We start from the raw sequence: 14358 nt of genomic DNA on the forward strand, positions 1-14358 counted from the left end.
CTTGTGGATATCTGCCCGAAACCCGGGGCGTGCTCCGCTGCGCTCCCTGGGTTTCAGGCTGTAGGCTGCTATCCGCAAGCCTTGGGAGCCCGGTGGGAAGTCGCGCGGGGTTCCCAAGGCTTGCAGATAGCTTCCTGAAGCCTGCATTCGCCCCATAGGACGCACACACATTTCCCCTTCATTTTTGGAGGGGAAAAGGTGCGTCCTATAGGGCGAAAAATACAGTAATTTGTACATCTCCTCAAACAAGGTAACTATGAAGCTGTTCTACCATTGATTGCTATTCATCTTCCTGGATTCTTAGTGCCATCATGCTGGTGGACAGCATGCAGATGCAAATTCTGTGTTAAAATAATGTGCCTGATCTAGCCAAATTTGAGCATAGTTTAAGTCCTCTTTAATTTGATGGAATAGTTAAAAGCAAATGCCTAACTTGTAGCTACTGAAGTCTATGGCGTTTATTAGTGATTTAAACTGTGACATAGTACTCAGTACTTTTATAAGAAGCAGTTTAGGTGTGACAGTCTAACATTTGTGGCAGAAGAAACTATGGCAAGCTATCATTGTTGTTATTTATTTATTTGATTTATATACCACCCTTTATCAGTTATGTCTGTTCTGGAAGGGCTAATTTTAGAAAGTTAAAGTCTTGCCTCATGTTCTCTTAGCCATGTTTTGCACCAAAAGAAAAATAGTTTATACTATAAAACACTGTCAAACTATGAGTTGAGCTGTGATCCTAAGCATGTACACATAGAAATAAATTAATATCAGTAGGTTTGGGTATGTTTGCTTTATAAATTGAACAATTTCTTAGAAAGTGTTGACAGATGGAATGCTTGTAGTTGTTATCAGAATATAAGAATATAATCTGTATCTTTATTCCAATAACAGCAAGGGTCAAGATTCAAGGACAGAGTCCTGTTTCTTCTCTTTGGTTGAAATTTGAAAAGGGGACAATTTACTTCTGCTTACTCCAGTGGAACATATAGAATGTTTGCAACATGAGGTTCCATCTAGTTTGAGAGGAGGTTCTGAACAACAGAACAGCATTTGCTAATCTGCCAATTCTTACTGGAACTCATGAATAGGTCCACTTTCTCAGCATCCAATGTTAATATTGTGTTTTAATTGTTGTAACCCATCCTGAAATATTGGGGTGAAGGTTAATGAAAATAAAAATAGTAATTATTAATAATATCAACAGGAAAGAACAGTGTAGCTAAGTTAAGTTACAAAGTATTGTGAGCTTGCCATTCTTGAATATGTTTGTATCATTGCTGGCCGACCTGCTTTACAAAACTCTTAAACTGTTTGCATTAGAATATTTACTTTTTAGAAATGGTACAGAGAGAGAAGGCATGTAGGTGGCGCTGTGGTTTAAACCATAGAGCCTAGGGCTTGCTGATCAGAAGGTCGGTGGTTCGAATCCCCTCGATGGGGTGAGCTCCCGTTGCTCGGTCCCTGCTCCTGCCAACCTAGCAGTTCGAAAGTACATCAAAGTGCAAGTAGATAAATAGGTACTGCTCCGGCGGGAAGGTAAACAGCGTTTCCGTGTGCTGCTCTGGTTCACCAGAAGCGGCTTAGTCATGCTGACAACATGACCCAGAAGCTGTACGCTGGCTCCCTCGGCCAGTAAAGCAAGATGAGCACTGCAACCCCAGAGTTGTCCACGACTGGACCTAACAGTAAGGGGTCCCTTTACCTTTACCTTTACAGAGAGAGAAACTGAGGCGACTCTTGATAACTGCATGTAGGTAATGCAGCATGTAAATTGCAAATTTTGAGAGTTTGTGTATAATGTTAACTTCTTGCTTTTGCTTTTATTTAAATAGTAGATGACAAGAGTGAAAGTGCAAAACATCCTGCTGGGAGCAATGTGATTTCCTCTGACATGGACTACAGAGCTGGTTCTTCCTTTGAGCTTTCTCCATCTGATAGCTCTGATGGAACCTATATGTGGGATGAAGAAGGGTTGGAGCCCATTGGAAGTGTCCATCCATGTGGAAGTTATGATTCTTCAGAAATGAATAGTATAGTAAGTATAACTTGTTTATCATTATTGGGATAGTATTCAAAAGCAGTTAACTTTCTGCAAGGCTCACCATAGCCTAGTTCACCTGCAACCTTAAATTATAGTCTTAAAACAAGACTACTTTAACAAAGATAAATGCTTTGCTTCTCCCCTGTTCCTAGTTTGACATTATGTGCAACCTGAGCTTGTGCTGATTTGACAGACCATGGTTTCTGCTCTTATTTGGATTTGCACATGACGAACCAAGCTTTGGCTTGTTTAGTCTCCCAGTGACGCAAGGGGTAAAATGCTTGTGTTTATTTAATTAGAGTTTAACTTAAAGGGAGTATGGCATCCTTTGTAAATAGGCAACACACTTCTGATGCAGGTGAAATGAGACCATTGCAATATTTTGTATTATGCTCAAATGCCAAGTCTTCCAATATCACATTTATTACAATTCCAATATCACAATTATATGTGAGGACAGTGACTTTTTTCTTTTTGCTGACTATCTGCTTTAAATCATGAAATGTTGTAGAAACAAGTTCTTGCTTGCAATTTGATACAGTAATCCTGCAACTTGTGGTCTTTTAACAAATGTGCATTCAGCTTTATGGGTGTGTCAGGTTTGTTTTTGGTATTTTTTAAAAGGTGGTTGGGGTTCCTGGAAAAATGACTTTGGTAATCCCACCCTCCCTTGAAACCAATGTTTTAACTACATGCAATTTTGGCTTTAGGCAAAATCCCTGGAATGTAACCCCCATGTAAATTGCAGGCTTACCTTGCTGAAATTCAGTTTTTAAAGTCATAACCAATAGAACAGTAGCATGTTAATTTAAAATCTGGAATTGTAGATTGGAAATAATTGGAATCAGAGCTGCAGGTTTTCATTATTATTACTATATATTTATACCCCATCTTTTCCCCTGGTAGGCCTTGATAGTTTAGTCACCTGAAGTATGTACTCATAAATATAGCAAAGTAATATATGATGCAGAGGATATATTGTATCTTCATGAATGGTTGTCTGCATTTAACAAACTCTTTAACTAGTGTCCTCACTTACATGAAAATGAAACAGAAATAAAAGCTTTGGGTCAGAACTGGTACTGTAGAATTATTTTCATTAAGAAACACTTGCCACAGTAGCAGTTGCTTCTGTTGTTGGGATAGGTAGAATGTGGCATTGGGTTTAGAATTGAGGAAGAATAAACTTTTTAAATAGCCCTTATTGCTGCAAGGATATGCTGAAATATGTGTGGGCAATGCCAGCTGATATTTCAGAAGCTGAAGAAATGCTAAAATTTCCCATGTCTGGAGGTGGGCTTCATAGTCTAGAGAGCAGAATGGCTTTACATAATCCAGAAAATGTACTTTTGTTCAGTTTGGATAATTTACATAGGGTGCTGAATTTGGATTGCCTAAGTTGAGAATTGTAATTTAGTGAAAAAGTAAATGCAACTCTGAATAGCTCTTCTAAAGCAGGGTTCTGAGATCCTGCTGTGAAAAATTTCACAACTTCCAATTGCTTCCTGCATTTGCTTTTTAGTGGTTATCTCCTTGCATTCTGTGGTTACAGCTGCTGCATAAGGCACTGTGCTTGTTTCCTCTTACCACAGGAGAGCTTCTAGCTGCAATTGAATGATCTGCCTGAAGTTGCAGATGGGCTGCGTTGTAGCTGCCTTTGGCTAATCATCAAAGAAAACATTTAAAACAAAACTGGCAATGATGATACCTGGTGAAAAGTGAAAAATATCTTGCACCTTTAATATAATTCATTTCACTAAGCCACATTGTTAAACTCTGATTTAGATTACTTACAAAGAGTGCTACATGTGTTGCTTGTATAAATTCTTTTGATTTTTTTCAGAGGGACAAATTCTGGATAAAGATCTTTCATATATAATGATGTAGGGAAAAAATATTCTGTACTTGAAGGCAGACAAAAATAAATTAATTTTCTCTATAAATCCCCCTGTCCTTTTAGCAGTGCTTTCACTTTTTCTTTTCTAAGAGTCTAACTGTCTCCCAGTCTGTCTTGCTCCTGCTGCTGCTTTACTTAAAGAAATCTGAAATCATCTTTATATTTTTAGCACTATAAATATATGTGTAACCTGCTCTGAACTCTGAAGATCAGGCAGGAGAGAAATTCAGATAAATGTACCTTCAAGATTTGTTTGATAGTAATTATACCTAAACTATATTTCACTTTGAAAGTATGTATTGAAATTCTCAAGTCTAGCAAGATTAGTTTGGTTTCCCAGGCAACTGGAGGTCTTTATTTGACTAACCACAACTGCATTTCTGTAAGGCTGAGTAAAATTCCTAGAGCTCTTGTTCAGCTGAAACTCCCTCTTGTAGAGATCAAAGAGAATAAATCTATTGCTTAAGTATTTATCTCCTTCAAGAGTGTATCTTTTTCTTTTTGTGAAACCTGTAGATTTTTGTAGTAAAACCTCAATCACTGACTCTTGTTCATAGTATGAAATATAAATGGGTTTGGAAGGGGTTACAGTTTGAGTTGGAAGTTTCATGTAAGAAGCAATAGCCTATGTAATGTTACCTGAAGCTGTGCTTAGTTGTCTGATGTTTGTAAATATCTGTAATCAAAATGTGTTAAACTGCATGAAAAAATGCAGGCATTTAATCATAGATTTGGAACGGATCATGGAGTTCATTTAGTCCAACCTCTTGCCCCGTGCAGGATCTTCAATACAGCTATTGCACCCCTGATAGACGGTTGTCCAGCCTTTGCTTAAATATCTTCATTAAAGTAGAGCCCACCCCCTCCTGAGGTAGCTCTTACATTGTCAAACAGCTCTTACTGTTAGGAAGTTTCTCTAATGGTCCTGTTTACACTCTGGTGCTGCTTGCCACCTCCCCAAAGGCAACAGGTTGGCCACTAGGAGAACGAGATGCTGGACTAGGTGGGCCTTCCACCTGATCAAGCAAGGCTCTTTTTACATTATTTAGCTGAAACCTGGTTTCCATTTCCACATCTTAGTTCTAGTCTTGTCCTAGTGAGTAACAGAGAGCTAGCCAGCTCTACCTTCTGCATGACAATATCACCATCCTGTTTCTCTCCAGCTAAACATATCCAGCTGTTCCTCATGTGAGTTAGTTTCTAGATTCTTCACCATCCTGGTCACCTTCCTCTGGACATGCTGCAGATTGTCAGTGTCCTACTTAAAAGGCAGTGTCCAGAGCTGAGCATAGTACTTCAGATCTGGTCTGCTTAGCAGCAAATAGTATGTGTTTCTGTCAATGCTGCCGGAGATTGCATTTAGTATTTTACCAACCTCTTTGAACTGCTAGTTCAGCTTTATCTTGTGACTAATTTAGACAAATCTTTTCAAAGTACTGCTGCAAAGCTAGGTTTATTCCCTCCCTATATTTGTGTATTTGATTCTTGGTACCAAAATGCAGGATTTTATTTTTATCCCTGCTGAATTTTTATCATGTTGGTTTGGGTCCATTGTTCCAACCAAGATAAATGTAAGCTGCATATTTGATAAGCTTCCCTTCTACTTTGACCAAGTCATTTGTAAAAATGTTGAACAGCATAGTGCCTAAGGCAGAGCCCTATGCCATTCCAATGAAAGCCTTCCTTGAGCTTGACAAAGTCATTAATGAGCACCCACTGGGTACAGTTGTTCAACCAGCTGTGGATCTACCCAAGACCTGTATCATCTCATCTAACCCATATTTTACCAGCTTGTCAACAAGGATATTGTGCAAATTTTGTAATGGTGGTAGCTGTTTTAGAGTACATTAGTCATTTTATGAGATAGTAGCTCTCTCCATTTGAAGAATCCCTTAAAAATAAACATATAATCTAACTCTCTCTGTAAAGTCGGTTGAGTTCTCTGTGGTGCTGAATATCTAGTGCACTTCTTGGTAACTTCATGAATGGAGGCTAGATGGCAGTATAAGAGCATAAGCTGATGGTTTAAACATCCTTCAAATCATGTCAGGTGGACAGCTTTCATGGTGCCTCCTTTATTCTTTATGTAATTGAATATAAAAATACAGTATTAAATGCAAATATCTGCAGCTGTAAATGTATCTACTTTCATTTGCCATAGTGAAAGTGTCTATGCTATAAATATCTAATTATTTGCACAGAAGTTAGCATGCTTGCCATAGCTTTCCAATGAGTAAAATACTGAAAAACTTACCAGGTACAAAGTATCATTAGTATGGTGTTAGTTCCACTTAAATGACCCTTTCTATATTTTATATCTGGTGATAGTAGCTATTTGCGCCTATTGCACTATTTTTAAGGTGTCATTATTTTATTTATTTATTTAAAACAGTTCTGCCCTGCCAGCCCACTGAAAGGACTTCACTAATTTAGTTTTGCTTTTCATACCATGAAATTTAATCATGTAAATTTACAATGTGTTCTTTGCTTGACTTTGTGAATTTACATATTTAAATATTTGCTCTGCATATTTTGCTCCCATTGTATATTACAAATTGCATTTTCAGTACCTTTGTTTTCCATTTAATTTAGAAGTAGAGAATACTTCCCATAATGCAAATTTTAATACTTCTATATTAGCAGATTATTAAGTGTTTTGTAATAAGCTGCTAGACTTTGCATAAGCAAATGTATTTGTAGTATTAATATTTTTTAAAATGCTGTTCAAAGGAACTTAAAATTTAATATTTCTTTTCTGTGATCTTGCTGTGAAGCAAGTTTTGGTTTTGCTGATGTCCTAAACTAGATCATGTTCATGTTTCTGTTCCCAGCTTTCTGGGTTCAATTCAACTAAGGTTTTGAATAGGTGAAGCAAGGTTTGCTAATGCAATGGGACTTTCTCCCCTCTCCCTGTGCGCTCCTCACACTCCCTAAAACTCTTCTGCCCCCCCTCCCCTCCCCCATTTAGGTGGTGTGGGGTTACACAAGGGGTGGGAAGGAAGTCCTGTTCTACAAGCAGACTTCATTTTGCTCTTACATACCTCCCTTAACACTGTCTGGATCTAGACACATCAAAGAAGTGTTTCAGTTTAAGGCGTTGTAAATTTGAACAGGGAAAACAGGTAGAGAAAAGTGGGACACTACATTGCCATCTGGTGGCACCATGTTATATCACATATGCAACACATATAAATTGCCTTTTCTTTACCAGTCTAGCTGGTATCTAGTGTGTGTGTGTGTGTATACGTATGTGCTATAGGTTTCCTGAATGTTGTTTGAAGAGACAAGTATTAAATTAAGTATTTGGGGGTTAGGGTTGCTGCTGGGGGAGCAAAGAGTAGATTTTGTGTCACTGGTAGACTGTTGGGCAATTTCTGGTTGACCACCTAACAGTTAGGTCCTAACACCTACTGGCAGCTGGGATTTTCCAAAGATTGCTGGACTATGTAGGCATTGATTTTACCCACCAGCAAGGAACGGGTACACACTCAGTACCACATAACAGATTAGTTATGCCTTAACTGTTAGGAGGGCATACTTGTGGTCTCTTGTTTCATAACATAAGATGTATCTTTGAATCATAGTAATTCTAGTCTGTTTATTGTTGTTTTTAAAGAAAATACCAAGCAAGATCTAAAGTCTGCCTGTCTCTGCCTTACAGGATGTTATCAAACTATAGTTGTATTCCTGGTATATTTTTGTGCATTTCAGGAAATGGGTGTGCTATGAACTAAGTATATCCCTTAGTAGTGGTAGTAAATGTGCATTTTATGTCAGTAATGCTAATGCTTTTTTTTAAAGATAATCTATGAGCATGTTTGTCATCTCAGTCTGTTCATTAAACCTGGGCCTTAGATATTATCATACATAAAACAAAGACAGCATTGTAAGTGTTGTTTTCCATTCTTCTCATAGACGTTATACACAGGATGGCTGTCCTCATTTTTCTTTTTTTTAAATCTCCTCTAGTATGTGGTATGCATGCATTCATTCTTGAATTTGGTTTTAAGGAGCTTGATTATATTACTCCAAAACCTTCAGAGATGCCTACGAATGTTGTTTAATCTTCTAGATTATCTATATTTTCATTTTGAATGTGGGACTGCTTTCCAGGTTTTTTCAGAGTAATGGTGTTAGTTTGTTGCTGTTCAAAACCAAAACTTCTTTACCAGTAAGACGCTTGTCTGCATTTTGTTTCCAAACTTACCAAAGCTTGGTGATTGCCTTTGGCAACAAAACAAAATAGAGAGTTGTAGAAGGCACGCCCTGCCACGCTGAGCAAATATGAGCCTATAAAGAGAAATGTGGGAGGAATCAAAGTAGATGAGAACCCTAGGAATGAGTAATACTGCTGCAGTTGGCACTGACCTATATGTTTAAATCTTACAAGCTAGTGAAAAGTAACCATATTGATAGAAACCATCCCAGTTCACACACTCCATGCAGAACTAGTATAAACACATAGAGCTGGAGGTTGAGGTTTCAGTACACATTCTGTGGGCAGAAGCCAGTGGAAAGTTCTCCTTCACAAGTGTTTTTGAAAATAACCAGGGAAGCTTTGCAAAAGCATGCCTTTAATTTTAATTCCATGTGTGCTAGAGACATACCATTTTATCCGTATGTTCTAAACATGTAGAATTTTTTTTGAACTTCATGCACTCATTCTTGTAGGATGGGTGGGGAGAGTAAAAAGTTTCTTGAAATGGAATCACATTCTAGTGCAGAAGATAGAAATCTAATGAGTTCTTTTAATTTGTTTTAAAAAGGAGCATGTACTAATATTTTTGATAACACCATTATAAGCAATATGAATGCTTTTTATTACAGATGAATTATTATTGTGCTTAGTTATTGCCTTCACATTTGTATAGGCTAGCTATCTTACACCTAATATCTGGCACATGCGTAGCTACCATGGAGAGCAAATGTGTGCTAAATCTCCCTATTTTTTGGTGTTTGCATCTAAATTAATTAAATTTGTTAAATTGGAAGAGAAATTTTTTTTGTCCAAATAAATTATTCTTTAATATTTACTTCATCAAATACTTCATGGATGTTTTTGTTTTGATTTTTTTTTTTTTTTGCTTGCTTGCCTGAGTCAATAAGATGATGGAGGGGTGGTGCCTTCAAATGCTAATAGTAGCACTTCTTTGTCACCATGACAACAGGCATACTGACCTATGTGATTGTTTAGTTGGCTTCAGGGAGACTGGAGATGTTAAGGCAGTGTCAGTGGTTGCTGCTTCCTGATTGGACAGCTAGTTGATTAAGGTTAGAAGGACTCCCTGACTTACCACATGGTTTCTATGGTAGCTGCAATAGTAAGCCTAAGTTGTGGAGCATTTTTACACTTAATCATCTTCCTTTTTTCATTCTTAAAGGTATGAATGCTATTACATTGTGCTAATTGTGTTACCTGGGTAGGAGTTAAGTTGTGTGATGTTCTAAGTCTGATAGCTCAAAACATAACAACATAAAATTCTATATATCAAAATCAGTCTAGTTGCCCCCCTCCTTTTTGAGAAAGAGAGAATATCACTGTTGGGATTGCTAGTCAAGCCTTACTTTTCTGTAACTTTCTGACTTGTTTCAGGTAATGGTTGTAAGGCAATGGGGAGAACAAAACCTTGTCTGCCAATCCTTCATTTATTTGAGTGCAGGATATCACTAAGCTTGACACTATGGCATGGCCAGTGAGCTTTGCCCAGATGTTTCTAAGTTTATATTGTTCTCTATCATTTTGTTTCCCATGTTGTTTCAATTTCTTAATTTTAAAGAGATGAGGCAGCTAAATATCAGAATTAGATTAGGGTTATTTTTTTTACTGCAAGGTATTTACTGAGATACAGGGACTCTCAGTTTCTTTTGACAGATATATCTGTGCTGTTTTTAATGACAGTGTAATTTTCAGCTAAGATTTTTCTAACGTAATAGACTTATTAAGATTGATAAAATTATAAGTTTACTCAGTAACTATCTATATTTAAAAAAACACTTTCAAAACTAAATTATATAGAGCAGGCAGGGGGAACCTCCACCTTGTAGGGATCCTAATTTTGTCCACAAGGTTCTCTTCCCTAAGTGATGCCCACCTGCCCCACATCTGCTATCATGTCAAATGTGAGGCAGGTAAAGACTTGGCTACAAAGGAACAGTTGGATGCCTTAAAGTACAGATTGGCACTGACAGCAATCCCCCTCTCCCTAGGATCAACTGCAGTAGGCAGTTTCTGACCAGGAGCTCCTGAGGGCAACTGATCCTTGCAAGCCCCACTTTCGGTATGGATCTTCCTTCACAGCCTGGTGATGGCAGATGACTGACAGGCGGAGAGCTGCACCTACCTATTAAAGTGGCCTGTGGGATTGCTCAATTCTAGCTGGCCTAGCTATCCCTGAAGTTTCCCCTACCCTCTGCATCTGGCAATTTACATCTGTAGATGGATCTGCTGTAGCCATTGGAATGATTCTTCTGTCCCTCTGCATGACTAGCATTGCAGCTGTTCAGGCAGGCAGGTCTAATACCTTTCTAGCCTTGGTTTCTAAACCTGTCTATTTTTTATGTGGAAGATTCAGCACCATAAAACTAGTGCATTATAAGAAAGGGAAGGGAAGCTAGTTCTCCTGGTACTTCCAGGAGCTTGAAAAGATGACACACCTTGGCTTGGAGCATGGTAATTTCACTTTGGTGTTCTGATGTGTGAGACAGTTGGAGAGTCAATGAAATGTTTATTTCAAAAGGCACATAGTTTAAACTGGAGAGACAGACACAAATGTGCACACCTTGTAGCAGGTATTTTTTATTTTCTTGTAGGATATTTTGAATAATCTTGATTCATGCGATCTTGAAGATGATGATCTTATGCTCGATGTTGACTTACCTGAAGACGCACCCTGTGATAATGGTTAGTGAAATAATTTGAATATGTTTAAATGCTTTATTGCAACTTCCCTTACCCTGGCTACTTTGGTTGCCCATTTCTCTATGACTGTTATTTCCTGAACATGGGAAACATCCACAGAGGTACCATCAGCAACACTGAGCCCTGTGTTCAGCTTCATGTCTTTATTCAGGGGAAATTGCTGCTTCTACTACTGTAATACAGCTTCTAAAGCATCCTGTTCTGAAAACAGCATTTCCTTAAAACCTTTTTCAAACAGTTTCTAAGCACTAATTTTACTTAGTGTCATGGCTTTCAGCTTTCAAAGTACTTTTAAGGAGAATTCTTGATGTGTTTTGTATTGCATTCTATATAAGAGATTTTTAAATAATCACATACTTTTTTTGTGTAAAAGCTTAGCCAGAGTGTAAAAGTATTTTATACAAATACTTTTGGCTGTTTTAGGATTAAGTTGTGAAAGCTGTTACATGTAGACGGAGTTCTAATATCTGTTGAAGAATATACGATTGTGTTGAATGTTTTAATGCACCTTACTTTATACTTGTTAGATTCCTCATAAAAAGTTTATTAAATAAGTTTGTTAGAATAGTTCATAGGGCTGTACTTTACTTGTTACATTTTGGAGTCTGTGAGGGAACTTGCACTCTATTTATAGCAACCGTTCTAGTGCAGCAAGTATGTTCTCAGTGAGCAAGGCGGTAGTTCTAAATCACAGGGTCAAATTGGGCTCATTTCCCAACAATACGCAAGCAGGGAATGAGCAGGAAGGAAGGCCTGTTTACCACGGTCTTATGCAAAACTATGTCTGAGTAGGCAGTAGAATAAGACTGCTCAGTTTTATGAAAAGCTTCTCGTAGCCGAGGCCTGACAATGTGAAGAGAAAGTGTCTGGGTAAGTAAAAAGCCTAAAGGGTTTCTTGAAACTTTTCCTTCCTGGCAGTATTTTTCATTATTATTTTTTACTTGGCTTTTAATAGCTTGTAAGTAGCTGCCAGTCACAGCTTTCACTGACTAATCTGTTGTTGTTGCTCGTGCAAACTGAGAGATCTCTGAAATCTCATTTTCATTATGTGATAGAATGTATATGTTAAAACTTTTTTGTATTTCTGTTTTGTATTGTGCTTTCTGTTTAAATATTCATATATCTATCTTGCTATAAAATGAAATGCTGTTTCTGTTGCTTTTAAAGGTTGCTCTTAAATCTTAGGATTCTGATGGCAAGGGAATTACTCATTGCAACAAAAAATACTGCTGAATTCTGTCAGCATCAGTTTTAAGTTTTGATTACAAGTTTCTTAACTGAAGTAGTAATGTGACCTTGTGGATGCAGTTATTTAAAACATATGTATCCTGCCTTTTGCTGTTGAACTGATGAACAACAGTAATTAAAGTTTCATCACAGTTTTATACAAATAATTAAAAGCACCAAGTTAGCAGCAGTAGCAGTTGATAACACAAATTTGTTGTACATCAGTTCCTGTACTTATTTCCGTACATCATTGTAAATCAGTAATGAGTTATATCTGGCAGCCACTTTGCATTTCTGGGTGATCATATTTCCATTTAGATGAATATTGAAATAGTTTCTATTATCTATGTAGTGGATTGTGAAAATATGAATCGTTATGAGCGGCCAGAAAGAAATATTCGACAGCAGAAGGAGGGGTTGTGGAAGAGGACACCACAACGATGGAATGCCCAAGACCATTATCATCTTGGTCATACTGACCATTGTTCCCATAGTAGAAATGATCTGAACAGGTAAGTTACTTTTCACTCTTTTTTGTTGTTGTTAAAACTATATATAATAAAAGAAAATTATTATAAATTAGTTTGGAGATGGTTTTTAACACCAGTCAGATTAAATCAAATAAACAAGGATTAGTTGGTGTTATGTTGGAGGGGATGCGAGGAAACAGAGAATTATGTTCACATGTGGTGGGGGTGTAAATATGTACAGTGGTGCCTCGCAAGACGAAAAGAATCCGTTCTGTGATTCTCTTCGTCTAGCGGTTTTTTCGTGTTGTGAAGCAAGCCCATTGAAGGATTAGCGCTATTAGTGGCTTTTAGTGGCTTTTAGCGGCTTATCTGCTGATCGGATCAGCTGATAAGCGGCTTAGAAAAAGGGGGGGAAGGGGAAAAAACCAGCAGGAACTCGCAAGACATTGTCGTCTTGCGAAGCAAGCCCATAGGAAATTCGTTTTGCGAAGCACCTCCAAAACGGAAAACTCTTTCGTCTAGCGAGTTTTCCATCTTGCGAGGCATTCGTTTTGCGGGGCACCCCTCACAACTTTTTTGGCAAAGGGTGTTTAAGGAGATAACAGAAAGAATTTGGTTAAAGCTGATTGAAAGTACTTAGTGCTTGTAGTCTACAGTTTATACTGTAAAAAAGGCTACTTTTTCTTGCATATACTGTACATATGCTGTTGAAAAACAAAGGTATCCTTTTTTCTTCAAGACTATTTGAGCCCTATGCTTAATTGATTGATTTAAGGATGGAGTGATAGCTGTAGTAATATTTGATTGGTATTAAAGATTTCAGAATGTTTCTCTTACTGAAGTACATCAGAAGATTGTCTATTAAAACATTTCTAAAACACTTTTCAGGAGCTGCAACTATTTTGACTCTCCTCCTGTCGGTCACCTTGAAGGATATGGAGCACCAAGCTTGTACCCACCTCTGAGAAGTTTGCCGGCAAACACTGTGATGCTGGATGAAATGACCCTTCGGCATATGGTTCAAGACTGCACATCTGTGAAAACTCAGTTATTAAAATTGAAAAGAATATTTAATCAGGTTAGCAAGTTTTTAACATGGGAATTGAAGGGACACTTGTCACTAGTTTGTGTTACGGTACTTGATGCTAATAAGTGTGTGTGTACATACATGCCACCATACCAACTGACCTAACCATCCTTTGATTCTAGTCTTTATTATCAAGTAAAAGACTAGGGTGGCTTGGTGTTGTTGTTTTTTTTAAAAAAATAGTGAGCAATCGTATTTCATTTGAATTAAATTGCTTCATTTGTGATCAGTGTTAGAAACTGAAAAATGAAAGCTAGGAGCTAAATGGCACCTTAAACCTAGGTTATGGGCGCAACAACGGAATGTCTAGGCACATTCTTTTTATAACAAGAATACATAGCTGAAAATGCAGCTAAAACAATACGTTCATTTTTCACATAGTCTAGTCCTTCCCCTCTCACCCCCCTAATATTCTTAAGAGGGTCTCATTTCCAGTCTTCAGAGAGTATCTGGAAGTGGGGAGGCAGAAAAGGTCCTCCTTTTCTTCTACTCTGCAGTTTTAACCTGAAATCTTAAGCGCAGTACTGTGCCCAGTGCTCAGAAACTACTTGTGCTAATGAAATTCCCTGTTGCCAATGAGCCTAGAACAATAGGAGTTTCGAACACTGTTTGTGATGTAATTGTGCTCAGACGCATGGAAGTGAAGCAAAATCTGTTAGAATGCCCTATGTCACTGAAGGTCACTTCATAAGTTCCCCTTCATGCAAGGGGGAG

At 37.8% G+C, this 14358-nt stretch overlaps 1 protein-coding gene across 4 annotated transcripts in view; it reads left to right on the forward strand.

Moving 5' to 3' along the window:
- The window catches only part of CCSER2 (coiled-coil serine rich protein 2), a 52481-nt gene that overhangs the window by 9056 nt on the left and 29067 nt on the right, over positions 1-14358 (forward strand). For all 4 annotated transcript variants that reach the window (XM_081190831.1, XM_081190833.1, XM_081190832.1 and 1 more), the window contains 4 exons: positions 1836-2038; positions 10752-10842; positions 12440-12599; positions 13446-13635. In XM_081190831.1, coding sequence (XP_081046957.1) covers positions 1836-2038; positions 10752-10842; positions 12440-12599; positions 13446-13635 — 644 coding nt within the window. The remainder of the gene's footprint in view (positions 1-1835; positions 2039-10751; positions 10843-12439; positions 12600-13445; positions 13636-14358) is intronic.

The sequence above is a fragment of the Podarcis bocagei genome, assembly GCF_964188305.1.
Source record: "Podarcis bocagei genome assembly, chromosome: 4".
Taxonomy (NCBI): Eukaryota; Metazoa; Chordata; class Lepidosauria; order Squamata; family Lacertidae; genus Podarcis; species Podarcis bocagei.